Source organism: Callospermophilus lateralis, chromosome 2 (genome assembly GCF_048772815.1).
Source record: "Callospermophilus lateralis isolate mCalLat2 chromosome 2, mCalLat2.hap1, whole genome shotgun sequence".
Lineage (NCBI taxonomy): Eukaryota > Metazoa > Chordata > Mammalia > Rodentia > Sciuridae > Callospermophilus > Callospermophilus lateralis.
Genome location: NC_135306.1, coordinates 193086497 through 193113382, shown reverse-complemented (window position 1 = coordinate 193113382; position 26886 = coordinate 193086497). Strand labels below are relative to the sequence as shown.

Below are 26886 nucleotides of genomic sequence, written 5' to 3'. Positions count from 1 at the left end.
CTTTCCCAAAAAGACACTCAGGAAATAATTATACAGGTCAAATCTGAAAAGAGTTAAAGTTTTTTTTCAGACTTCTTCTAATACCTCAAGGTGTATCTGAAATGTATTTTTAAGGTCTGATTTCCAGTCTGTTTTTCAAATCTGACTGATGAAAAAGGAGGAAATACACTGAAGGTCTATTATAAACTAACGTTGCTACTGTCTATTTGGTTTTGAATATTAGCAAAACATCTCCCTCCCTACAAGCAAAGCTCCTCATCCAAGCAGGATTTTCCAATACCAGTGTGACCAGGTAACTCTCCTCCAGTTTGTGTTCCCAAGGAATGAGTAGAACAGTTATGTCCTCCACTCCCATGGAGTAGATGGCTTTGTTTCGAAAGCCAGGTACGGTGGTGTACACCTGTAATCCCAGTGACCAATGCAGGAGGATTTCAAGTTCCAAGTCAGTCTGGGCAATTTAAAGGGAGCAAGGGACGTAGCTCAGTGCTTGCCTAGAACGTGGGTTCCATCCTCAGGATCACAAAAAATAAACAAAGACAATTCCAAGTTCTCACAGGTTCCACACCAGGTTCTGCCCGACGAGAACAGCAGAACCTTTGCCAAAGCTGAGGTTTTCCACTGAAGCCACTTCAAGGTCACCCTGGATCCCAGAAACACAATGGACCCTTATCCCATCAGCCAACCAGTGCTGCCCCCAAGTGAAAGGCAGGGAGACTCTCACCTAGAAGGGCATCCTAAGAGACTTACGTGTGTACTGGACGATGGAGCTGGGGTGCCCCTGGACAGCGTCTAGAGAGACTGAGATGTTGTATAAGGTGCCCGGGTTGAGGTCCCGCAGTGTGACGGCTTTCCCCGAGATGTTCTGTTCCCTGGTGTAGTTCTCAGACCAGACAACCAAACGGTAGGTGTACTCAGCTGCACCATCTGTGTTCTGCCACTCCAGCTGCATCTCGGTGGTGGTGACACGGACCACACGGATGTCAAACACCGCACTAGGTTCTAATGAAAGGAAAAAGGAAAACAGGACCATCGTGACAACCTGCTTCCTTTCGACACGTCCAACCAAAAAACCTGCTCTTCTGTCATCAAACTCCGCAACGAGCTCGCAGAGGGCAAACTCCAAAACTGGGGAAAGAAATACACCAAGTTCTTTCAAGAATCCAGGCTCCTCCGTGACTTGGATGAACTTACCAGTTCTCAGGTCTTTTGATTTTGTTGAAAAACGACCCCTTCAGCGTTTTCTGAAGTGGAAATCGTGTTTGGTTCTTTCATCTGAGCTGGTACTCCCATGCGTTTGGTTCGTGAAAATGTATCAAACTATGTACCGAGGATGTGTGTGCACTTTTTGGTTTGTACATCACACCACAATAGAGAGCTTGTTTGTTTTAAATCATTTGCTCAAAATAAAAAATGCTTTTATTGTGACAGAGCTTGGAACACTTAAAACTGAAAAGGGGAGTTGACTTATTACTAAGTTGGAGCACCTGAGGTTGGGGGAGGAAGGGAAGAAAGCCCAGGAGTGCTCCCACCACAGAGCTGGGAGTCCAGAGAGAAGTCAGTGCGAGCCTGGACTTGGACCGCTCCAAACCTGACCACGTACAACATGAATGCAAACTTGCAGCCCGGAAATAACAATGTAAGCAGGGCGTCTTCTCTGCCCTCGCTTTCAAAAGCCTCCTCTCTACCCAGTCATCAAGGTCACCTCCGGGGACAAGAATTGGGTGTTTGGGGGACAAGAAAGGGGAACATTTCCACTATAACAGTAATACACGCATGTACTATTTGCTCCAAAAATAATTAATATTTTAAATGGGTCCTCCTAAAGGGAGCAGTGTGCAAAGCCTTGTTTCCCTACCTCCAATTTTCTGATGTCAAAGGGACCCACAGACAAAAGACTATGCAAAGCAGCTTTTTTCTATAAACATACACAAAAAAACAGAAATAACCTAAATATTCCAATAAGGATGGTAGGGGAACTATGGGCCATGATAACTATGAGGGCATAATGGTGTCCACTGAGTAAAACACAAATTCAAATACAAAATAAAATCATCTGCATAAATAACTATGATGATGCAAATAAACTCTAGACCCAGAGAGAAACAGAATTTGATCAGGTCAGGAGTCGTCGAAACCGTCTGTTAGTGTACCACTCAGTGGCTTTAAACACATTCCCTTCCTGGTGTAATCGCCATCACACCCCCAGACATTTTCATCATCCCAACACAAGCTCTGTGTCTATGGAACAATAACTCCCGAGCCCCGTAACCCCTGTTCTACCCTCCGTCTCCACGAGCCTGCCTACCTAGGCACCTCATGTGGAGGAATCCCACAGCATTCATCCTACCAAGCACAACATTTCCAACCTCTACCCATGCTGTAGTTATCAGAACGCCACTCCTTTTTATGGCTCAAGAATATTCTGCTGCATGGAGAAGCCACGTTTTGTCCATCCGCTCACCTGCTGATGGACCCTGGGTTGCAGCCACCGGTTGGCAATTGTGCATTCACCACTGTGAACACTGGTGTGCAAGGAACTGCTCCACACCCTGCTTTCAATTCCCGTGGATGTGTACCCACAAGTGGAATTGCTGGATCACATGGAATTTATTTTCCTTCTTCAAAATTGCCTCTCCTGCTGTTGAACTGGTTTTTCTCAATAACAGTAACGGCTACTCAGCAACGGACAGGTAACCCGAGGCTTCTAGGGCCTTCCTGCGAGCCTTCTTGATTTCCCTTCCACAGGACCCAGCTTCAAGCTGCCCTGGAAGACATCTTCTCCTGGTGGATACTATACTGCTGCGCAGCCTCACCACGTCCCTGTCAGTCCACACGGTGGTCAAACCCCTGGTCTCCATGTGCCGTTTTGTCACTCTGGGCCATTTACTAAAACTCACAGAGCCCCCCATTTCCTCTTCTATCAAACAGAGATAATAGAACCTACCCCACCAAGTTGAAGATTTTAAATACAGCATGGAGAACCCGGCACTCGGCAGACTCCCACTACAGCACATGATTATTACAACAACTCGGTATTAGCGAGTCACACAGTATATCAAGGGTTCTCAGAGGGATCTTCTTACCAATGTTCAGAATAAGACTGAACCACCCTCTCAACAGTCTCACCTAAAAGGTGAGCTACTGAATTTTGCCTGACGGACAGATTTTAGCTGTTCCAGTATTTTGGAAGCAGACTAGTAACACTTTGCCATAATTAGCGCCACTTAACCAACCCAAGAGGGTGGAAGACACCTCCCCAGCCAGAAGGACTTGTGTGTCTCAAAGACTCCGACTCATTATTTTTCTTGCCCTTGATGTAAAGGGTCTTAATATCTTGCAGTCAAAGATAGAAGAGTACTGTATGTTTTCCATGCTTTCTGAAAAAATTTATGCCAAACTTTAAAAACAACAAAAATTAACTTTATGGCAAGAATGTGGGTAAAAAGGTTCACTCATACACTGCTGGTGGGATTGCAAATTGGTGAACCACTATGGAAAGTAGGATGGAAATTCCTCAGAAAACCTGGAATGGAACCACCATTTGACCTCGTTACCCACTCCTCAGTTTATACTCAAAGAATTTTAAATCAGCATACTACAGGGACACAGCCACATCAATGTTTATAGCAGCTCAATTCACTATAGTTAAACTATGGAACCAAACTAGATGCCATTCAATAGATGAATGGATCAAGAAAATGTGGTATACCTATGAGATGGAATATTACTCAGCCATAAAGAAGAATGAAATATGGCATTTGCTGGTAAATGGACGGAACTGGAGACTACGATGCTAAGTGAAATAAGCCAATCCCCAAAAACCAAAGGCCACATGTTCTCTCTGGTACGCGGATGCCAACACACAATAAGGTGGGGGATGGGGAGAACAGAAGTTCATTGGATTAGACAAAGGGGAATGAAAGGAAGGGAGGGGAGATGGGAATAGGAAAGATAATAGAATGAATTGGACATAAGTTTTCTATGTTCACATATGAAACTCCATATATGTATAATATATCAAAAGATTCTCTACTGTCATGTATATCTAAAAAGAATAAATAAATAATAATAGTGATAATAATAATGAGCAAGACCACAGCTCTTAAAACATGTTGGTCTCCAGACCCCTTTCCCGTCTTAAGAGTTATTAAGAATCTCAGAGAACTTTTTTTATATAGGTTATATTTACCAATATTGACTGTATTAGAAATTAAAATAAGGAATTTTTTAAAACATAAGAATGCAGAGCATACATCCCACTGGCCATCAGAATGAAAATGACATCCCATTTCACATAGTATCTAGAATTCCACTATATACTCTTGAGAGAATGCGCGAGAAAGTCAAAAAATATTTTAGTACAATGATGATGATGATGATGTGGTGGTGATGATACCTCACAGAGCCCCTGAAAGAAAACAGGGGGCCATTTGTTACGGTTAGATATGTGGTGTCTCTCAAAAGCTCATGCGTGAGACAAGAAAGTTTAGAGGTGACATGATGAAGTTGTCTTAACCCAATCAGTGTGTCACTCCCTGATATGGATTAACTGGGTGGTGAGAGTGCGAAGGCAGGGAGTGGCTGGAGGAGGTGGGTCCCAGGGGTGTGTCTCTGAGGTTTATATTTTGAGAGCTGAGTGTAGTCTCTCTCTACTTCCATGTTGTGACGTCCCGGGCCGCCTTCCTCACCCTCACCCTCACCCTTCCGCCATGATGTTCTGCCTCACCTCGGGCCCCAAAGAATGGAGTTGGTCATCTATGGACTGAGACCTCTGAAACCATAAGCCCCAGATAAACTTTTCTGCTTGTTCTTGTCAGGTCTTTTGGTCACAGCAGCAAAAAAAAAAATCTGACTAAAACACTGTTAGAGCTTCCTGGACCACACTTGGAGAACACTGTTCTAGATCAGGGGTCAGAAAACTTTCTCAGCCAGGATCAGAACATAAGTATTTAGGCTTTATAAGCCATAAATTCTCTGTCAATGCTACTCACTTTGTAGCATGAAAGAAGGCATAGACAGTACACAAATGAGCATGGTTGTGTTCCAGTAAAACTGTAGTTACAAAAACACACACCCATCAACCATTACTACCTACCAGTCCCAACATTTAGTCAATGTAGGTGTCAAAAATATCTTGTAGAAACACTCACATTGACAGGGGAAAATACTGATAACAAACTGTTAAGTGGGCTAAGACAGGTGACAAAACCACATGCATAAAATGACCTCAACTGAATCTCCTGACAGGTTACATGCATTTTTTTTTCATTTGCCTGTTTTTTAAATCATGATATGCAAAAGCATCATGAAAAGTTTTTAAAGGTTTTTCCTTAATAAAAAGAAAAGCAACACGTGGAAAACGTGACATCTATAAATCATACAAATTTCCTTGAAGAACCCTCCCTGACAGAAAGCACAGCCCACTTGCTTACCGGTTCTACTGTCAACTGTTTGGGATGTCCCTTCAGTCCCATTCCGTCCTTGTGGAAATATTTCAAAACGATAACTGGTTCCGGGGGACAAGTTACCAATGGTAATACTTTGGTTGGTGGCTGTGTCATTTTTAAGTTCTCCAATTTTTTCCTGCACAGTAAGAATCCTAAAGGACAGTGAGTCATCGCTGCTCCAGGCTAAGCCAATTTCCCTGACGCCTACATTCGTCACTCGAAAGTCGGACACTGGACCAGGGGCTGTGGGAAGACAGAGAATGATTAGATGAAGAATCTGCACCCCGAAAACAGGGGTGAGCAACTCTCACAAAGTATCGACCCTGAGATGGAAAGCACATAGGACACCTGAGCTCTCGTCTGCTGTTCTCTGGCCCATCAACTGCAGCACCGGCCCACGGACACCTGTGTTTCTCACAATGGAGCAGGCACCTGGCCACACGGGGGCACATGCTGTGTGCTTACGTTGTACAAAGCCATTCCCAAGAAACAAGAGGAGGCTAGAGCCCCAGGAACACGGGCTCCAGCTCTGGGTAGATTCCTGGTCACTGCTGCCTGCTTTCTGTTGAATGTGTTACTAAGCCTCTTAGGAAGGACCTCTGTTTACAGAGCAGAGTCTGCGGTTGACCTGCAAAATACATCTCCATCCTACCTCCACTTCCTTTGTCACATACCCCCAGATTTTCAGCTAGGTACATGAGTATAGGGAGTAAAGACTACATTTCCCAGCCTCCTTTGCAGCCAAATGGAGCCATGTGACTAAGCTCCAGCCAATCTGATGTGAGCAGAAGTACTGTGGGATTTCTGGCCGCAAGTAAAGTCCTCAAGGGTGAAGCTCTAGGCTCTGCTGGGCATCCTTGTTATAGCTGGAATGTGGAGGTGATGGCTGGCACTCAGGCTGCCTGGCTCTAGAAGCAGCTAGGTCTCTACCATGCTCAAATAGTCACTACCTGCACAGGTTGGAATGGAGACAGACCAGAGGTCTAATCTCCCCTCTGTCACTTAGCAGGTGTGACACCTGCCTACGTCACCTCTCAGTCTTGCCCTCTTCATCTATAAGATAAGGCTAATGACAACCACATCACAGGGTTGTTGTGAGCATTCAATGAGATAGCACAAGGAAGGACTGTCACAAGAAGCTCAGTGTGTGCTAGGGGCACCCGGTGATCACATTATCACCACACAGGCCAAAGAAGGGAAGAGTCCCTGCGGGTCCACAGGCTGCTCTGGGGACTCCTCCAGAGCAAGAACAGAGCTTCTTTGTCTTAGAGCTGGTCCTGGCACATAGCAGGATGCAAGAAAGGTCAGTTAAGAGCTATGGTTGTGGCTCAGCGGTAGAGTGCGCACCTTGCATCTGTGAGGTCCTGGGTTTGATCCTCAGCACCACATAAAAATAAATAAATAAAATGAAGGTCTTTTAAACTAAAAACAATATATTTTAAAAAAGAAAAAAAGAGCAATGGGTGAACTCACGGGTATACACTTGGAGAAAGCCTGGCGTGCCCTGGGCGTTCCCCAGGAAAGGCCACACCGTGACGTTGTACAAGGTGCTCGAGTTGAGTCCCGAGACCGTGGCATGAGTCTCCCTGACAGTGAAGTTGAGGAAACTGGCCTCCCCGGCCACTTGCATCTTGTAGGAGTAAGCAGAGGATGACCCGTTATAGATGGCTTTCCAGGTCAGGGTCATGCTTGTGGCACTGACGTTCACCGCTTTGAGGTCGGAAACCTGATTAGAATCTGTTAAGACACAGAGAAGTGAAAATTAATCGGATTGCCAAGCCAGAGTGGGGAAAGGGAGAGGGCCACCACGAAGCAGGTCACGGGCCTAAACACCGGCAGGAATGGCTCCTCCTCCATGCTACCCCTGCAGGACTGGAAACACACGGGGGTCCTGGAAAAGTCAGGCATCACCGGTGGGAGAAGAATCCACCTGGCCCTGCACAGATGCCCTTTGTTATTTTTTGTGAATCAGCCTTCAGAGAAATGACAGGCTCCTGATCAAACAATAACATGGATTCTTCTGATGCCAACCCCCACTTGATGCTGTCACAAAAGAGGCCCTGTCTTACCCCTTCTGCGTGTGAGGACCCAGGGTCTACAACCCAGCACAGGGCCCGCAACCAGAAACCAACTAGGCTTGTGCCCCAGTCTCCAACTTCCAGCTTACGGAACTGTGGGAAATCAACAGCTGTCCAAGTCTGTGGTAACTGGTTACAGCAGCCCAAACTGACTAAAATGTAAAATGCAAACACACACACGCACACACACACACACACACACTTATACATACCACAGAGTGGGGTATAGCTGCTGTGATTACGATTGATCAAGCCCTAAGGAACTTTGACACAAACCATGATATATACATATGTGGAACACCAACTAAGACACAGTCACTTTTGCTCAAACCTCTTTAAAAAGTAGGAACCCAAAGCCCGCCTTAATCAACATGGACCGGTTTCAATCAGCTTTTTTGCTGCTGTGACTAACAGGACCCCACCAGAACAACTGTAGAGGAGGAGAGTTTATTTGAGGGCTCACGGTTTCAGAGGTCTCAGTTCACAGACAGCAGGCTCCATTCCTTGGGGCTCGAGGTGAGGCAGAACATGGCAGAAGAGTGTGGTGGAGGGAAGTAGCTCACATGATGATCAGGACGCGGAGAGTGAGATCTCCACTTCCAGATACAAATACAGACCCCAAAGCCACAGCCCCAGTGCCCACCCTCCTCCAGCAACAGACTTTACCAGTCCATTAATCCCATCAGGCGATTAATTCACTGATTGGGTTAAGGCTCTCACAACCCAATCATGTCCCCTCTGAACCCTCTCACATTATCTCACACGTGAGCTTTTGGGGGACACCTCACATCCAAACCATAACAGCCCCTTTCAGTAAATCAGGCAAAGGAACCTTCCTCTGAGCAGACCCAGCAGGAGGTGCCTGGCTTGGAGAGAGGCCCCCAGGCCAGATTTCGGCACCACTCACCTTCTCACACAAGCTTCTCAAGTGAATGGCACCCGTGGAGCAGCCCCGTCCTCCTAGAGTCCTCCCCACCCTCCCTACCCAGAAGCCTCCACCTGCCACCCTGCTGGGCCACCAAGGGCCCTCTGAGGCCAAATGGCTACTCCTATGGCCACATCCTTCCCTCCCCACCCACACAGTAGCGTCCCCTGGAGAGAAGGAAAGAAGACATACCCATGTGACCGCTTCAACAGGGCACCAGGAGAGCCTGCCATCCCTGACACATGACTAGCACTCACTTCTTCCCCGAACTGCCAAGCCCTCCATGTAATACAGACCCGCTAGGCATTTCCAGCCTCCTCCCCTTTTCAGTCTCTAAAAGAGACAGAGACAATTCTCAAAATCTCAAAGAACACCTGCAGCATTTCCCTAGGAATTAAATCAGGCACCGTGGAGTGAACCAGGGTCCTTGAGTGTCACTGAGTCCCCTCCTTTTCCCACTCCCTTCATCCCACCTCCAGCCTTCATCAACCAGGGCATGGCTCCTGACCTTTCTTCCCGCCCAGGACTCTCAATGCTCTGAGCTCCACTAGTTACCATTCTTCGAAACACCCATCTATCTGGTCACTCCTTAGGGAGAGGGGCCTCTGTGAGCCCAGAGGAGACTTTGTAAGTATTTGTTTGAAAAAAATTTCAGGGGCTGGGGTTGTGGCTCAGCAGTAGAGTGCTCGCCCAGCACATGCAAGGCACTAGGTTCGATCCTCGGCACCCCATAAAAATAAATAAAATAAAGGTATTGTGTCCAACTGCATCATACACACACACACACACACACACACACACACACACACTCAAATTCAAAGCTCCCCAGATGGGTCTGGAAAGGAGAGTTACAGTCCCCCATTAATCTCCCCTCCACCGCCCTGAGCCCTCTACCTTCATACCTGGGATCTGTCACTTGCTCTTTCACTCAGGACGTTTCCTCGCTGAAGTGTCCTGCTCTCCCTTCTCTCTATCCTAGTCCTATTCTCCCTCCAAAGGGACTTCAGATCCTCCCTACAGAAGAGGTCTTCCCTTGGGACCGGAAGTTAAAATCAGCTCCCACCAATAGCCACAGCACTCCCCAGGCAGATCCAGGGGTCGGTGCCCACGTGTTACCTGTGCAGTAAGCATTCCTTCCATCAACACCCCAACATCCTTGGTGGGAGGGACCGCTTGTCACTCACATGGAAGCTGGGGGACAGTGGCTCCTTCTCCCCACACAGCCACCCAGCAAGCAGATATGACATTCTCTCCTTCCAGAGACTTTAAATCCTGAGGGGGTCACTGGACCTGGTGTGGCCCAACCCTCCCAGAGCTTTCTGGGTGCCGGTGTGCTTCCTGTCCTTGCTCCGCCAACCTCCACCCTCAGTCCCTCAGTTCTGTGGGCCTGTTCACAGGTCCTGCCACCAAGGCCCCAGGAACTGTGATGTTGCAGCCTTTGTCCCTGAGCCCCACCACCTTCTTCTCTATGAAGGTTTGTCTCAACTCCCCATCTGCACTGGAAGCTCCCTGAGGGTAGGAACTGTGTATTTCTTTACCCCTTCATCAGCACTGACCCCAAAAGCCACCGAACACTGGTCAATTGATAGAGCAGAAGTGCTGATGGATCACAGCCAGGGAGCAGCAATGTGCTCATCAACAAGCGTTTCCACAGAAAGATCAGCATGAATTCCAAGGACAAGCCAAAAAAGGAAACTCATTTCCTCATCTAACAGTGGGAAAAATTAGGCAACGATTAGCTATTTATAAGAGAAAAAAAACATGACCGCAGTTTGTCTCTTGAACTAACAAGCAGAGACAGGAAAGACACGTGAGACGGGGCCACAGCCTGCACACAGCAGCTGCTCGGGGTGCTCTGCTGAGCCTCATGAAAGGCGTACTACAGCCACAGACGAAAGGAGACACCCCACAGATCTGTGCTGCCCAAAATCTCTCCCAGAAAACTCCCCCTGACCACAGAACTCACTGATAAGCCACAGATAACTCAGATCCATAATCACAGGAGATAAAACTCTGTGCTGGGAAACCCTGGTTGAAATCATCACGCAAAATCCGACATACTTGTCCTGAACTCGATGGGCTGGGGCTGTCCTTTTGTGCCATCTGCCGCTTGAGAGTAAACAGTGGCCTTGTATTGAGTGTTGGACTTCAACCCAACAAGCAGGACTTCAATGTCTTGGGACTCCTGGCCAGAGGATGGGTCTGCAGATACACGGCAGGATGCAGTCACGGGGCCCGGGGGGCTGCTGCACGGCTGGTGTGTGCTCATCTCCTTTCCTGTGTTGCTGGCATCTGTTTTTTTAGCGCAGAAAGCAAAGACACTGACCACAAGAGAAACACATCCCCAACTTCTTTCAGTGTCCCCACCCCCCAAAAGATGACACATCTGACCATGCCCACATTTGGTACTCCATAAATATCTGCTCCCTTCCTCCCCTAAAGAGAGATATGGTCCCTTAAAAAGGCCTTGATATTTTATTTTGTGCTGTTATTCCAGTAACACCCCAGATATTTTGGGCTTCTCTCTCAAGTTCGCTATTTTGGACCATTCTCCCTTCTTTGGGAAATTTTTCTTCTCCCATCCCAACATGATCTTCCAGAGACGGTCCATGATTCAGATTTTGCTAACCAAAGCCCACTCAGGGAATGCCTCCCTGGACCGCAGTGGGTAGGGGAGATGCAGGGTACGAAACAGGGAGGCCTGGTGGCCACTACTCCCTGAGCGTGTGGAAGGGGCCCCTCTGACAAGAAGCTGCCAAACAGAAGGAAGAAGAGAGGAGAGATGCGCCCCCTCTTTCTTTAAGGCCTTGCTGCCTGAAAAAAAACATGACCGCAGGTGGGGAAACACACACGCACCATAAATCACTCTCCAAAGTCTGATTTCTGTCTATCACTTGCAGTAGAGAATCCTAACATCAACTTTATAGTTCTGGCTCTACTTGGGTTAATCCACCTGTTACTTGTTCCAGTGAAAAATGAAAAGCTAAGAGGTCTGCCTCCTTTCATGGATGGCAGAGTCCAGAAGTTTGAAGACCCACTGCTTTCTGAACCCCAATTCACCTGTAAAATAAGAACACTCTTTCCTCCTTCATAAAGGAATTGGATCAAACTAAAGTGTGGTTGGAAAGCCCTCTACAAACCCTGAAACCCTCTACCAATATAAGAATAATGTTTTTTAAATAAAACATTGCTGAAAGACAAAACTAGGAGGCACACTTTCACAACTTCCCCCAGTCACTTTCCGTACCCAGGTTGTCTCCTTGTGTCTCGTTTGATTCTGGACGAAGCGGAAACCCAGGCTTCAGGACTGAAATATTGACTGCCAAGTCTCTGGTCATCTCTGTCTGACTTCCATTGGTTTCAAGGAGAATCTGGTAAGACTCAGTACCGTTGTCCTTGATCCAGGTAAGAGCAAGTAGCGTCACACCCATGAAGGTAACTCGAAGCCCAGACACTGGACGAGGCTCTATTTTAAAAACACACAGTGGACATTACTGGACCAAGATATCTGCAATCATCTTTCATTAAGTCACCAACGTTTCGATGTGACCCACTAAAACACTTTATTTATACCAGGATCCAGCACATATTCATCATTTCACAGGAGAGGTAAAAGGACATCATATAGAAAGAAAAAGGAATAAACCTTAAGACCAAAATTGTCTAGGATCTGTACAACCCCTCGACACTAACCCCAATGAGGATTGGAAATTCTTTTTTTAAATGTCCCTTTAAACAGCAGCATTTAATTATGTTTGTTTTAGACACTAACAATAAAGGTTCAAATAAAATGATTCTTTCCTAAGTCTAATGGTCTCAATTCAAGATAAGACACATAGCATCATTTTATAGTACCAAGGCACTTAGGTTAAGGAGCACATCCTGTATTCTAACCCCTGAGGGGATTGTCCAAAAGTCTATCTATGTACACTATACTCTCGTCCTTCCTTCCACTACCTTATTTGGCTGACAGTGACATAAATCAAACCATTGCCTCTAACATGACATCCACTCCACTTTTGAGATGAAAACAAGACCCAGAGAGGCAGGGTGGCTTGCTCAAGAACACACATTATTGGTAGCAGTGGGGGAAGTAGAACCCATAAACTCACAGGCAATATTGCACATAGAGGAAAACACTTGGCCAGAGGTCTGCAGGCGGCTCAACATAGAGACACTGGCTGTCTCCAGCCCTACAGCAAGGTGGTCTGCTCTCTAATTTCCTTCCTCACCTTAAATATCTCTCATGCAAAGATTTCTAAGATTTCTAAACCAGGTCACTCAGGTGTGTACGTGTGTGTGTTTGTGTGTGTGTGGTGTGTGCTAGGGATGTAACCTGGGCCCCACTCATGCTAGGCAAGAGCTCTACCACTGAGCTACACCCCCAGCACTCTTTTGCACTACTAGTATTAAGAAATGTAACACTAGTAAACCACTCAGCTTAAGGACTCTGGCTGCCTATTAATGTGCGTCGTGGTACCACAGTGGACTGCAGACAGGTTCCCTGGGCTCCAATCCATCACCTGATATTCGAAACTCTGGTATCTTGGAAGAAACTTAACTTCTCCACATTTTAGTTTTTTCAGGTGTAGCTCTTTGGGCTACTATGAGGACAAGCTAATCAATTAAGGACAGCTCTACACACGGTAGATGCTAGATCCACAGCAGCTGATGAGCTCTGCACTAACAGCAGAATACTCAGCACCCCTGCCAGGTGCTTCCTGCCACCTTCCATCTCTCCTTCTCCATCCTTCTACGTGCTTTTCTCTTATTCATCTCCTCTATTGATCCTCTGCTCTCCTTTCCCTCTGTCTTTTACAAGGCAACAAAGAAAATCTGTAATGTGGGCTTGTTTTCCCCCTACAATTGTGCTCTGAGAAGCTCCAGGATATTTTTGTGAAGGTACCTGAGACACCCATCCCTGTGGCTCCTTTCTCCAGTTTTGTTTTATTTTAATATACGTGCTTCCTGGGCAAGATTTTGTTTAATAAAATTGTTTCCCAGCTTTAAAAACAAAAATGCTGAAAGCCACTGGTTTGATATTTGCCTATTCCATGTAGGACATTATACTAGATCTAGCTGACTTCAAGTTGTGGGATCCAAAGGCCGGGTTTCCACGACCTTCACCAGCCAATGAGTCACACACCAGCCTCAACATCCAGAAAACCAACAAAGGACCTTTTTGCCCTTCTTACCTTAAAAGACAAAAAAAAAATTAAATTTCCAGCTATAATAGAAGCCTTAGAGTACTGGTATTCAAACGACACCATAATCTAACCTGCCTAATATTATTTAAAGTCTAAATGTCACCAGGCTCTTCTGTCATTTGAAACACACATGTTTTCTACAATGCATACCAAACTCTCACACACAAAAGAAACTCCTGGGAATAGAAACACAGCATTGATTTCCTGAGGATAAAAAATGACAAAAAAATGGCAGGAAAATGTATGGAACTAGAGAATATCATGCTAAGCAAAATAAGCCAACCCCAAAAATTCAAAGACCAAGTGTTTTCTCTCATATGCAGATGCTAATGCACAATAAAAGGTGGGGCATTGGGGAAGAATAGACTTACTTTACATTAGGTAGAGGAGAGTGAAGGGAGGGGAGAAGGAAGGAAGGACAGTAAAATAGATCAGGCATTATTACCCTTATGTACATATATGACTACACAACCAGTGTGATTCTACATCATGTCCAACCTGAAGCATGGGAAATTATACTCCATTTATGCCTGATGGGTCAAAGTGCATTCTACTGTTACATGTAATTAATAAGAACATAATAAATAAATGAATAAAATCTTTAAAGGCTAATAATTATTGACATCATCAAAGCATACTTCTAAAGCAGTCTGCACTCCTTAAGTCTTGGCAAAACAGGAGACATGAACCAATAATAGCAAAAGAAATTTTGAAACAAAACAAGTAGAAATAGGTAAAAGTCCCCAAAACTCGCAGAACCTTAATACTGAAGGTCTGCACAGCTGAACGACTGGGCTTGACACAACACACACCCTGTTCTCCTCCTCTAGCAAATGCACACCCATCTTATCACAACTGGCAACCTGAATGGACAGGGGTCTAGAGACAGAATGAGAAGAAACAGTCCATCATCACCCCTGGGAGCCAGAGAGCTCACCTGTTGTGACAGTTTTGGACATGGGACTTCCCCACGTCTCATTGGCTATTCCTGGAGTGATGGAGAATTCATATGAAGTTCCTGGACTTAAGCCTGTGATGTTACACTCTGTTTTATTTGTTACAGTCATCCTCCACTCGTTGTCCCTCTCATTCTTTACTGCATACATGTACTCAGAAGCAGATGTGTCATTGTTTTTCCAGGTCAGGACCACGCTGGTTGGACTGATAGAAACAGCATCAATGCCAAACACAGGACTGGGTGCTGTTCATAGGTTGTTTTCAAGGAAAAAGAAAACAAAAAATACATTAGAAAAATACATGTAAATGTCAGCTCTGCTGTGTCTACTATTCAAAAGCAAATTTACAATGTCAGTTTCATTTCTCTTCATTTGCCCCTTAGACTTTCCTGCAACAAAAGGCATTTAAATACACATATGCACCTGTATGAGCATGTGTCTGTCAAACAGAGGCTTTAGAATGAGGCACAACTCATAGAGGTAGAACTTGTCGTCTGTGACTTGAACTCAGAGTTAACTCTTTCTAGCAGCAGATACAGAAAGAGATGTAAGAGGCAAAATGAGTCTCTCTCCCAAATCTCAGGAATCTCTGCATGTAGAGAGAAGGCATAGGATGCAGAAGCATGTGGTAACCATTTTGCCAAACCTTGACAATCACAAGGAGGCCCAGACGTAAGAGCAGCTGTTGGAATCCCAATCTGAACTTAAAGACCTGCTCCACCTGTTAGCAGCATCACCTGCAATCTGTCCCTTGAAACCCTCATTCTCTGGTTCCCCTGTTGACAGGCCTAACACACCACCGAATGCAAATGATTACTACTGGCCACCATAACATGAGGAACAAGACACCAGACTTGGACATTTAGAACTCTGGGCTAAGACGCCATCCTGCTAGTCACTAGCCTTCTAATTTGCTCAAAGTCATCTCATCTACCCAACATCTCTTTCACCTTCTATAAAATTGCAGATGTACAGAATCATAACTACTCGAAGCCGTCATGGTTATTAACATCATTACATATGTGCATCTTAAATGAAATTCAACATTAAGGAGTAATGACCAGAAACCACATAAAACACAGATGATGTGGCCTTTATTCTCGAGGAGCTTCTAACTGACCCCAAATGAGCAGAGACTTTCCAAGAGACACCATCTTGGCATGGGCATGGAGAAGGCACCTCACCTGGCTCATAGGAGGTGAGAATATTTATCCAATCAGTGAAAAAGGGCAGGAGAGGTGATAAAGAGAAGGGAAAATGGAATGAGCAGGAATCATCTCAGGGACCAAGATTCAAAAAGTTTCATGACATGAAGTTTCCTCTTTCTAAAGCAACAAATGCCAGTGTCCGAGAAGCAGTTTTGGCAGATGGTCACTGGGCTGCTGCCCTTTACATTCAGATGATGATGGTGAGGAGGATCATGAGAAAACAAGAACGGCTGCAGGGGCAGAGGGAGCAAGAACAGCAGCACCCTCTTTGGGGACCAGTCGTCTCCCCCACACTGTGCTAGGGCACCATTTTCAAGGAGAAAGAAATTTCCTTCACTCACTCAGGGGAATCTGGGAAGGTCTGGGAAACAGATTCATAAGTTTCAATACTTCAGAAAAGAAAGAAATGGGTTTCTTGTTTGTTTGTTTCAAACTCTATTTCCCACATTTGCTATCATCCTTCAGCCTGTTCATGTCAGATATCAGAGTAACTGACTGGCAGACATCACTGCACCATCCTGGCCTCCCTAGAATGAATCCCACTTCATCACAGTTGAATGGTCTTTTAACTGTACTCTTGAATCCAGCTTCCAGTATTGCAGTTAAGGATTTCTGCAACCGGATTCACTGGGGATCCTGGCTCAAAGGCTTCTTGTTGCTGTTGCTGTCCTTGTCTGGTTTCTGTATCAGGTTGAATGCTGTCCTCATAAAAACACTTTTAAAAATATTTTCTCCTCTTTGATTGTTTTGGGGAAAAAATTTTAGATAAGTTGATATTAATTCTTTTTTAAATAGTTCATAGAATTCCACAGTGAAGCCATCAGGTCCTGGGCCTCTCTTTTAATGGGAAATGTTTTATCACGGATTCAGTTTCCTTATTCACTGGTGATCTGTTTAGATTTTCTCTCTTTATACTTCAATCTCGGTTGGTTTATGTGTCAAGGAATTTATTCATATCTTCTGGGTTATCCGCCTTTGGCACATAATGGCTCATGATGTCTCTTATTATGCTTTCATGTCTGAGTGTCAGGTGTAATTCTCCTTCATTTCTGATATTTAGTGAGTCCTCAGTCTTTTTTTCTCTAGATAAAAGTTTGTCAATTTTGTCTTTTAAAAAAACAAACTCTTCCTTTTCTTGATTCTTTAATTACATTTCTAGATTGTTTCTTTTTTTTTTTCTTTTCTTTCTCTGATCTTTATTATTTCCTTTCCTCTACTAATTCTGGGCTCAGTATTTCTTATTTTTCTTGTTCCTTAGTTGCAACACTTGTTAAGATCTTTCTTCATTTTGATATAGTTATTTGATGCATAAACCTCCCTCGTAGAACTCTTCTTGTCATATCCCATAAGTTTGGGCATGTGATGTTTCCACTGTCATTTTCCTCAGTAATTTTTTAATTTCCCTTTTAATATTTTTATTGAACCTCTGATTGTATAAGACAATAATGTTTAGTTTACACTTCTAATTTCCAAAGTTCTTTTTTTTTGCAGTTCTACATAGACAAAATGCATTTATTTTATTTACTTTTTATGTAATGCTAAGGATCAAAATCAGTGCCTCATGCATGCTAGGCAAGCGCTCTGCCACTGAGCTACAAGCCCAACTCATAGTTTTCAAAATTCTTGTTACTAATGTCTACTTTTATTGTGATGGTTAGAAAAGACGCCTGAGATAATTTCAGCATTCTTATATTGTTAAGACTTGTTTAGTAACCTGCCATATGATCTATGCCACATAATGTCCCATATGCAACTGAGAAAAATATATATTCTGAAGCTACTAGAGGGAATGTTCTATACATATGTGATAGGACAACTTGGTCTCGAGTACAATTCAGATCTTTTTTTAAATTTTGGCACTTTTAATCAATCATTCCACTCGCTCATGGACTATAAAGTTTCTGCTGAGAAATCTGCTTCTGGACATATTGTAACTACATGATATATTATTTGCTTCTTTTATTTAAAAATTTCAAGATCCTGTCTTTGCCTTTGACATTTGATGGAATAATTATAATGTGTAGGGGTAGCATTATTAGAATTCAATATGAATGGAGATTTTTGTATTTTCTACATCTTGATATTTATATCTTTTTCCAGGTTTGGAAAGTTTTGTGCCATCATTTATTTAAGTAAGCTTTCTAAATTTTTTATCTTTTTAATATTTTTTAGTTGTCAATGGACTTTATTTTTTAATGTATTTATTTATATGTGGTGCTCAGAATTGAAACCAGTGCTTCACACAAGCCATGCAAGCACTCTATCACTGAGCCACAACTCCAGCCCATACTCTTTTGTATTCTTCATCTCCCTTTTGAATGCCAATGACTTGAACACTTGCTCTTTCGGTGCTATCACATAAATCCCGAAAGCATTCTTTTCTCCTTCTCTCTCCTCCCATGTATATTTTCACATAAGTCTCTTCAAGTTCCTAGATTCTTTCTTCAGCTTTACCATCTCTGCTGATGGTGCTCTCTATGTCACTGGTCCTTTCAGTCACTGTATTTTTCAACTCCTGAATTTCTGTTTGATTTTCTCTATACTATTTCAACCTCTCTGTTACAGTTCCCATTTCTGGTCACTTATTACTATACTCACCTCTTTGACTTCTATGTTTGTCCTCTTCTGAAGTTCACTGGGCTTCCCTAGAGGAGTTATTTTGAATTCCTCAGAATTCAAACATACATCTCTATCTCTTTTTATCCAGTTAATAGCACTTGTTATTGTATCTCTGGTGATATCATGGCCTTTCTCATTATTCTTAGTCCTCATGAATAGACATTAATGTCTATGCATTTGAAAGATAGGGATCATTCCAGTCTTTGTAGACTGGTTTTGTCTGCAAGGACCATCTGCTATATTCCCCAAAAACCAGCAACACTGTGGCCACTGAAGCACATGGGGGTCTCCTAAGACTAAGACCAATTTTTAAAACATCACTGATGAACATAATCTCCCTAGGAACTCCAAAAATTTCCCTAATTGCACTAGGAACAATTCAGTAGTTTGTTTAAACTTCTTTCAAACAAGAATTCTATCACTACAAAGAGCCTTATAGAACTAACAAAATTATTACATCACAAAGAAAATAATCAACCTATTCAACGTTATTAGGTAACTAGTTATATAACTTACAACACCTGCAGACCAGCAGTTCTTACACTTTTTTGGATTAAGGACCTATTTACCTTCTTTAAAATCAGGGATCTAGGGAGCTCCAGAATATTTTTGTGAAGATACCTGAGACACTCATCCCTGAGGCTCCTTTCTCTACTTTTCTTTTGTTTTAACGCATTAGGTTTCTGGAAAAGATTTTGTTTAATGAAATAATTTCCGAGCTTTAAAAAAAAAAAAAAAATGTGTGGCTAGGACTGTGGCTTAGTGGTAGAGCTCACGCCTTGCATAGGAAAGGCCCTGGGTTAAATCCCCAGCATCACATAAAAATAAACAAACGTATTGTGTCCAACTACAACTAAAAAAGAAATATTAAAAAAAATGCTGAAAGTCACTGGTTTGATATTTGCCTATTACATGTCCAGATAGGATAATATCAAGTTGTGTAATGAAAAGGTCGGGTTTCCAAAGACTTCACCAGCCAGTGAGTCAAACACCAGCCTCAACATCCAGAAAACCAACAAAGACCCTGTTCTCCCTTCTTACCTGGAAAAAAAAAAACAAAAAAACAAACCTGCTCATTGTTCAATACTTTTTAATTTTTTTGGTTACTTTCAGCTTAAAAAAAAAAAGAAAAAAGAAAAAGAGCTAAACTTCCAGCTATAACAAGAGACTTAGGGTACTGATATCCAAGCTATGCCATACTCTAAACTGCCTAATATTATCTAAAGTCTAAATGTCATCAGGCTCTTCTGTCATTTGAAACACACGTTTTCTACAATCCGTACCAAACTCTCCCACACAAAACAAACTCCTGTGAATAGAAACACAGCATTGATTTCCTGAGGATAAAAAAATGACGAAAAATTTGCAGGTAAATGAATAGAACTGGAGAATATCATGCTAAGCAAATAAGCCAACCCCAAAAATTCAAAGGCCAAATGTTTTCTCTCATGTGCAGATGCTAGTGCACAATAAGGGTGCAGCATTGGGGAAGAATAGACTTACTTTACATTAGGTAGAGGAGAGTGAAGGGAGGGGAGAGGGAAGGAAGGATAGTAGAAAGGATCGGGCATTATTACCTTATGTACATATATGACTACACAACCAAGTTCTACATCATGTCCAACCTGCAGAATGGGAAATTATACTCCATTTATGTATGATGGGTCAAAAGTGCATTCTACTGTCACATATAACTAATTAGAACTAAATAAATAAATTATGTAAAATCTAATAAAGACTGACATCATCAAAACACTTCTAAAGCACTCTCTGCAACTTAAGTCTTGGCAAAAAGTAGACATGAACCAATAATACCAAAAAAAATATATTTTTTTTTTAAAACAAAAAGGTAGAAATAGTTAAAACTCCCCAAGACACTCACAAGCATAATACTGAAGGGTCTGGCCAGCTGAACTACTGGGATTGACACAACACATACCCTGGTCTCCTCGTCTACCAAATGCACACCCATCTTATCACAACTGGCAACGTGAATGGACAGGGTTCTAGGAGAAAGAATGAGAAGACACAGTCCATCATCACCCCTGAGAGCCAGAGAGCTCACCTGTTGTAACAGTTTTGGACACGGGACGTCCCCACGTCTCATTGGCTATTCGTGGAGTGATGGAGAATTCATATGAAGTTCCTGGACTTAAGCCTGTGATGTTACACACTGTTGCATTTGTTACAATCATCCTCCACTCATTGTCCCTCTCATTCTTTACTGCATACGTGTACTCAGAAGCAGCTGTGTCATTGTTTTTCCAGGTTAGGAACACACTGGTTGGACTGTTGGAAACAGCATGAATGCCAAACACAGGACTGGGTGCTGTTTATAGGTTGTTTTCAAAAAAAAAGAAAAAAAATACATTAGTAAAATGCATGTAAGTTCAGGTCTGCTGTGTCTACTGTACAAAAGCAAATCTTACAATGTCAGTTTCATTTTTCTTCATTTGCCTCTTAGACTTTCCTGCAACAAAAGGCATTTAAACACACATATGCACCTGTCTGAGCATGTGGCCATCAAACAGAGGCTTTAGAATGTGGCACAACTCATAGAGCTTGGCCTTGTTGTATGTGACTTGAACTCCGGGTTAATTCTGTCTAGCAGCAGATACAAAAACAGATGTAAGAGGCAAAATGAATCTCTCCCAATTCTCAGGACACTCAGCATGTAGAGAGATGGCATAGGATGCAGAAGCATGTGGTAACCATTTTGCCAAACCTTGACATCACAAGGAAGCTCAGAGGTAAGAGCAGCTCTTGGAATCCCAATCTGAACTTAAACACCTGCTCCACCTGTTAGCAGAATCACCTGCAATCTGTCCCTTGAAACACTCAGGCTCTGGTTCCCCTGTTGACAGGCCTAACACACCATCAAATGATAATGATTACTACTGGCCACCATAACATGAGGAACAAGACACCAGACTTGGACATTTAGAACTCTGGGCTAAGACGCCATCCTGCTAGTCACTAGCCTTCTAATTTGCTCAAAGTCATCTCATCTACCCAACATCTCTTTCACCTTCTATAAAATTGCAGATGTACAGAATCATAACTACTCGAAGCCGTCATGGTTATTAACATCATTACATATGTGCATCTTAAATGAAATTCAACATTAAGGAGTAATGACCAGAAACCACATAAAACACAGATGATGTGGCCTTTATTCTCAAGGAGCTTCTAACTGACCCCAAATGAGCAGAGACTTTCCAAGTGACACCATCTTGGCATGAGCATGGAGAAGGCACCTCACCTGGCTCATAGGAGGTGAGAATATTTATCCAATCAGTGAAAAAGGACCGGAGAGGTGATAAAGAGAAGGTAAAATGGAATGAGCAGGAATCATCTCAGGGACCAAGATTCAAAAAGTTTCATGACATGAAGTTTCCTCTTTCTAAAGCAACAAATGCCAGTGTCCGAGAAGCAGTTTTGGCAGATGGTCACTGGGCTGCTGCCCTTTACATTCAGATGATGATGGTGAGGAGGATCATGAGAAAACAAGAACGGCTGCAGGGGCGGAGGGAGCAAGAACAGCAGCACCCTCTTTGGGAGCCAGTCGTCTCCCCCACACTGTGCTAGGGCACCATTTTCAAGGAGAAAGAAATTTCCTTCACTCACTCAGGGGAATCTGGGAAGGTCTGGGAAACAGATTCATAAGTTTTAATACTTGAGAAAAGAAAAAAATGGGTTTCTTGTTTCTTTATTTCAAACTCTATTTCAAACATTTGCTATCATCCTTCAGCCTGTTCATGTGAGATATCAGGGTAACTGACTGGCAGACACCACTGCACCATCCTGGCCTCCCTGGAATGAATCCCACTTCATCACAGTTGAATGGTCTTTTAACTGTACTCTTGAATCCAGCTTCCAGCATTTGGTTAAGTATTTCTGCACCTGGGTTCCCTGGGGATCCTGGCTCGAAGGCTTCTTGTTACTGTTGCTGTCCTTGTCTGGTTTCTGTATCAGGTTGAATGCTGTCCTCGTAAAAACACTTTTGAAAATATTTTCTCCTCTTTGATTGTTTTGGGAAAAAAATTTAGATAAATTGATATTAGTTCTTTTTTGAATAATTAATAGAATTTCACAGTGAAGCCATCAGGTCCTGGGCCTTTCTTTTAATGGAAAATGTTTTATCACTGATTCAGTTTCCTTATTCACTGGTGATCTGTTTAGATTTTCTCTCTTCACACTTCAATCCTGGTTGATTTTTGTGTCAAAGAATTTATTCATATCTTCTGCTTTACCCAACCTATTGACACATAATGGCTCATGATGTCTCTTATTATGCTTTCATGTCTGTAGTGTCAGTTGTAATGTCTCCTTCATTTCTGATATTTAATGAGTTCACAGTCTTTTTTTTTACTCTAGCTAAAAATTTGTCAATTTTGTCTTTTCAAAAAACAAACTCTTCCATTTGTTGATTTTTTAATTATATTTCTAGTTTGTTTCTCCCCCCACCACCCCCGGTCTTTATTATTTCCTTTCCTCTACTAATTCTGGGCTCAGTATTTCTTTTTTTTTTTTTTTTTTTTTTTGTTCCTTAGGTGCAACACTTGTTAAGATCTTTCTTCATTTTGATATACTTATTTGATGCATAAACCGCCCTCGTAGAACTCTTTTTGCCATATCCCATAGGTTTGGGCATGTGATGTTTCCATTGTCATTTTCTTGAGTAATTTTTTAACTTCCCTTTTAATATTTTTATTGAACCACTGATTGTATAAGAGAATAATGTTTAGTTTCCATACACTTCTAATTTCCAAAGTTCTTTTTTTTTTGTAGTTCTACATAGACAAAATGCCTTTATTTTACTTATTTTTTATGGGATGCTGAGGATCAAACTCAGTGCCTCATGTGTGCTAGGCAAGCGCTCTGCCACTGAGCTACAGCCCCACCCATAGTTTCCAAAATTCTTGTTACTAATGCCTACTTTTATATTGGGATGGTTAGAAAAGATGCCTGAGATAATTTCAGTATTCTTATATTCTTAAGACATCTTCAGTAACCTCCCATATGATCTATGCCAGATAATGTCCCATATGCAATTGAGAAAAACGTATATTCTGCAGCTACCAGAGGGAACGTTCTATACACATCTGTTAGCTCAACTTGGTCTCAAGTACAATTCAGGTCTTTTTTACACTTTGGCACTTTTAATCTATCATTCCACTCGCTCATGGACTGTAAAATTCCTGCTGAAAAATCTGCTCCTGGTCATATTATAACTACATGATATATTATTTGCTTCTTTTAAGATTTCAAGATCCTGTCTTTGCCTTTGATATTTGATGGATTAATTATGTGTAGGGGTACTTTTATTAGGATTCAATATAAATGGAGATTTTTCTTCATATATCTTGATATTTATATCTTTTTCCAGGTTTGGAAAGTTTTATGCTATTATTTCTTTAAATAAGCTTTCTAAATTTTTTATCTTTTTAACATTTTTTAGTTGTCAATGCACCTTCATTTTTTAATTTATTTATTTATATGTGGTGCTCAGAATTGAACCCAGTGCCTCACAAAAGACATGCAAGCACTCTATCAGCCACAATCTAAGCCCATACTCTTATGTATTCTTCTTCTCCCTCTTGAATGCCAATGACATCCAACACTTGCTCTTTGGGTGCTATCCCATGAATCCCGAAAGCATTCTTCATAACTTTTCTTTCTCTCACCTCCCACTGTATATTTTCACAATATACAAGTTCCTAGATTCTTTCTTCAGCTTTGTCAGCTCTGCTGATGGTGCTCTCTATGGCACTGGTCCTTTCAGTCACTGTATTTTTCAGCTCCAGGATTTCTGTTTGATTTTGTCTGTACTATTTCAACCTCTCTGTTACAGTTCCCATTTCTGGTCACTTATTACTATACTCACTTCTCTGAATTCTATCTCTGTCCTCTTCTGAAGTTCACTGGGCTTGCCTAGAGGAGTTCTTTTGAATTCCTCAGAATTCAAACATACATCTCTATCTCGTTTTATCCAGTTAATAGCTCTTGTTTTTGTATCTCTGGTGATATCATGGCCTTTCTCATTATTCTTAGGCCTCACAACTAGACATTAATGTCTATGCATTTGAAGGATAGGGATTATTCCAGTCTTTGTACACTGGTTTTGTCTGCAAGGACCATCTGCTATGTTCCCCAAAACCAGCACACTGTGGCCACTGAAGCACTTGGAGGTCTCCTAAGACTGAGACCAAAACACCACTGATAAACATAATCTTCCTAGGAACTCCTAAAATTTCCCTATCTTGCCCTAGGAACAATTCAGCATTTGTTTAAACTGCTTTCAAAGAAGAATTTTATCAATACGAAATAGCCTGACAGAAGTAGCAAAATTATTGCATCACAATGAAAATAATCGATCTATTCAACGTTATTAGGTAACTAGTTATATAACTTACAACACCTGCAGACCAGCAGTTCTTACACTTTTTTGGATTAAGGACCTATTTACCTTCTTTAAAATCAGGGATCTAGGGAGCTCCAAAATATTTTTGTGAAGATACCTGAGACACTCATCCCTGAGGCTCCTTTCTCTAGTTCTCTTTTGTTTTAACGCATTGGGTTTCTGGAAAAGATTTTTTTTAATGAAATAATTTCCAACCTGTAAAAACAAAAAAAATGTGTGGCTAGGGTTGTGGCTCAGTGGTAGAGCAGTGCCTAGCATAGGAAAGGCCCTGGGTTAAATCCCCAGCACCACATAAAAATAAACAAACATATTGTGTCCAACTTCAACTAAAAAAGAAATATTAAAAACAAATACTGAAGGCCACTGGTTTCATATTTGCTTCTTACATGTCCAGATAGGATAATATCAAGTTGTCTAACCCAAAGGCCAGGTTTCCAAAGACTTCACCAGCCAATGAGTCACACACAAGCCTCAACATCCAGGAAACCAACAAAGATCCTGTTCTCCCATATTAACTGGAAAAAAAAAAAAAATAAAACCTGCTCATTTATCAAATACGTTTTAATTTTTTTGGTGACTTTCAGCTTAAAAAAAAAAAAAAGGAAAAGAGCTAAACTTGTAGCTATAACAAGAGACTTAGGGTACTGATATCCAAGCTACGCCATACTCTAAACTGCCTAATATTATCTAAAGTCTCAATATCATCAGGCTCTTCTGTCACTTGAAACACACATGTTTTCTACAATGCATACCAAACTCTCCCACACAAAAGAAACTCCTGGGAATAGAAACACAGCATTGATTTCCTGAGGACACAAAATTCCAAAACTTGCGGGTAAATGAATGAAACTGGAGAATATCATGCTAAGAAAAATAAGCCAACCCCAAAAACTCAAAGGCCACATGTTTTCTCTCATATGCAGATGCTAACGCACAATAAGGGTGGGGCATTGGGGAAGAACACACTTACTTTACATTAGGTAGAGGAGAGTGAAGGAAGGGGAGAAAAAAGGAAGAATAGTAGAAAAAATCGGGCATTATTACCTTATGTACATATATGACTACACAACCAGTGTGATTCTACATCATGTCCAACCTGCAGAATGGGAAATTATACTCCATTTATGTATGATGGGTCAAAAGTGCATTCTACTGTCACATACAACTAATTAGAACTAAGTAAATAAATTATTTAAAGGCTAATAAAGACTGATATCATCAAAGCATACTTCTAAAGCAGTCTCTGCTCCTTAAGTCTTGGCAAAACAGTAGGCATAAACCAATAATAGCAAAAGAAATTTTGAAAACAAAACAAGTGGAAATAGTTAAAACTCCCCAAAACACACAGAACCTTAATACTGAAGGTCTGGCCAGCTGAACTCCTGGGATTGACACAACACACACCCTGTTCTCCTCCTCTAGCAAATGCACACCCATCTTATCACAACTGGCAACCTGAATGGACAGGGTTCTAGGAGACAGAATGAGAAGACACAGTCCATCATCACCCCTGGGAGCCAGAGAGCTCACCTGTTGTGACAGTTTTGGACATGGGACTTCCCCACGTCTCATTGGCTATTCCTGGAGTGATGGAGAATTCATATGAAGTTCCTGGACTTAAGCCTGTGATGGTACACTCTGTTTTATTTGTTACAGTCATCCTCCACTCGTTGTCCCTCTCATTCTTTACTGCATACGTGTACTCAGAAGCAGCTGTGTCATTGTTTTCCCAGGTCAGGACCACGCTGGTTGGACTGATGGAAACAGCATCAATGCCAAACACAGGACTGGGTGCTGTTCGTAGGTTGTTTTCAAGGAAAAAGAAAACAAAATACAATCGAAATATACATGTAAGTTCACCTCTGCTATGTCTACTATAAAAAGCAAATCTTACAATGTCAGTTTCATTTCTCTTCATTTGCCCCTTACACTTTCCTGCAACAAAAGGCATTTAAACACACATATGCACCTGTATGAGCATGTGAGGATCAAACTGAGGCTTTAAAATGAGGCAAAACTTAT

General features: G+C 42.3%; 1 protein-coding gene across 1 annotated transcript in view; it reads right to left on the bottom strand.

Annotated features, from left to right (window-relative positions):
- Ptprj (protein tyrosine phosphatase receptor type J) overlaps positions 1-26633 on the bottom strand; it is a 57596-nt gene extending 30963 nt beyond the window's left edge. Inside the window, exons 1-8 of the mRNA XM_077108890.1 lie at positions 26395-26633; positions 20506-20769; positions 14595-14858; positions 11698-11916; positions 10512-10742; positions 6921-7184; positions 5433-5690; positions 748-999 (exon numbers count right to left, since the gene is read on the bottom strand). Coding sequence (XP_076965005.1) covers positions 748-999; positions 5433-5690; positions 6921-7184; positions 10512-10742; positions 11698-11916; positions 14595-14858; positions 20506-20769; positions 26395-26524 — 1882 coding nt within the window. The 5' untranslated portion in view covers positions 26525-26633. The remainder of the gene's footprint in view (positions 1-747; positions 1000-5432; positions 5691-6920; positions 7185-10511; positions 10743-11697; positions 11917-14594; positions 14859-20505; positions 20770-26394) is intronic.
- Positions 26634-26886: the final 253 nt, after the last annotated feature.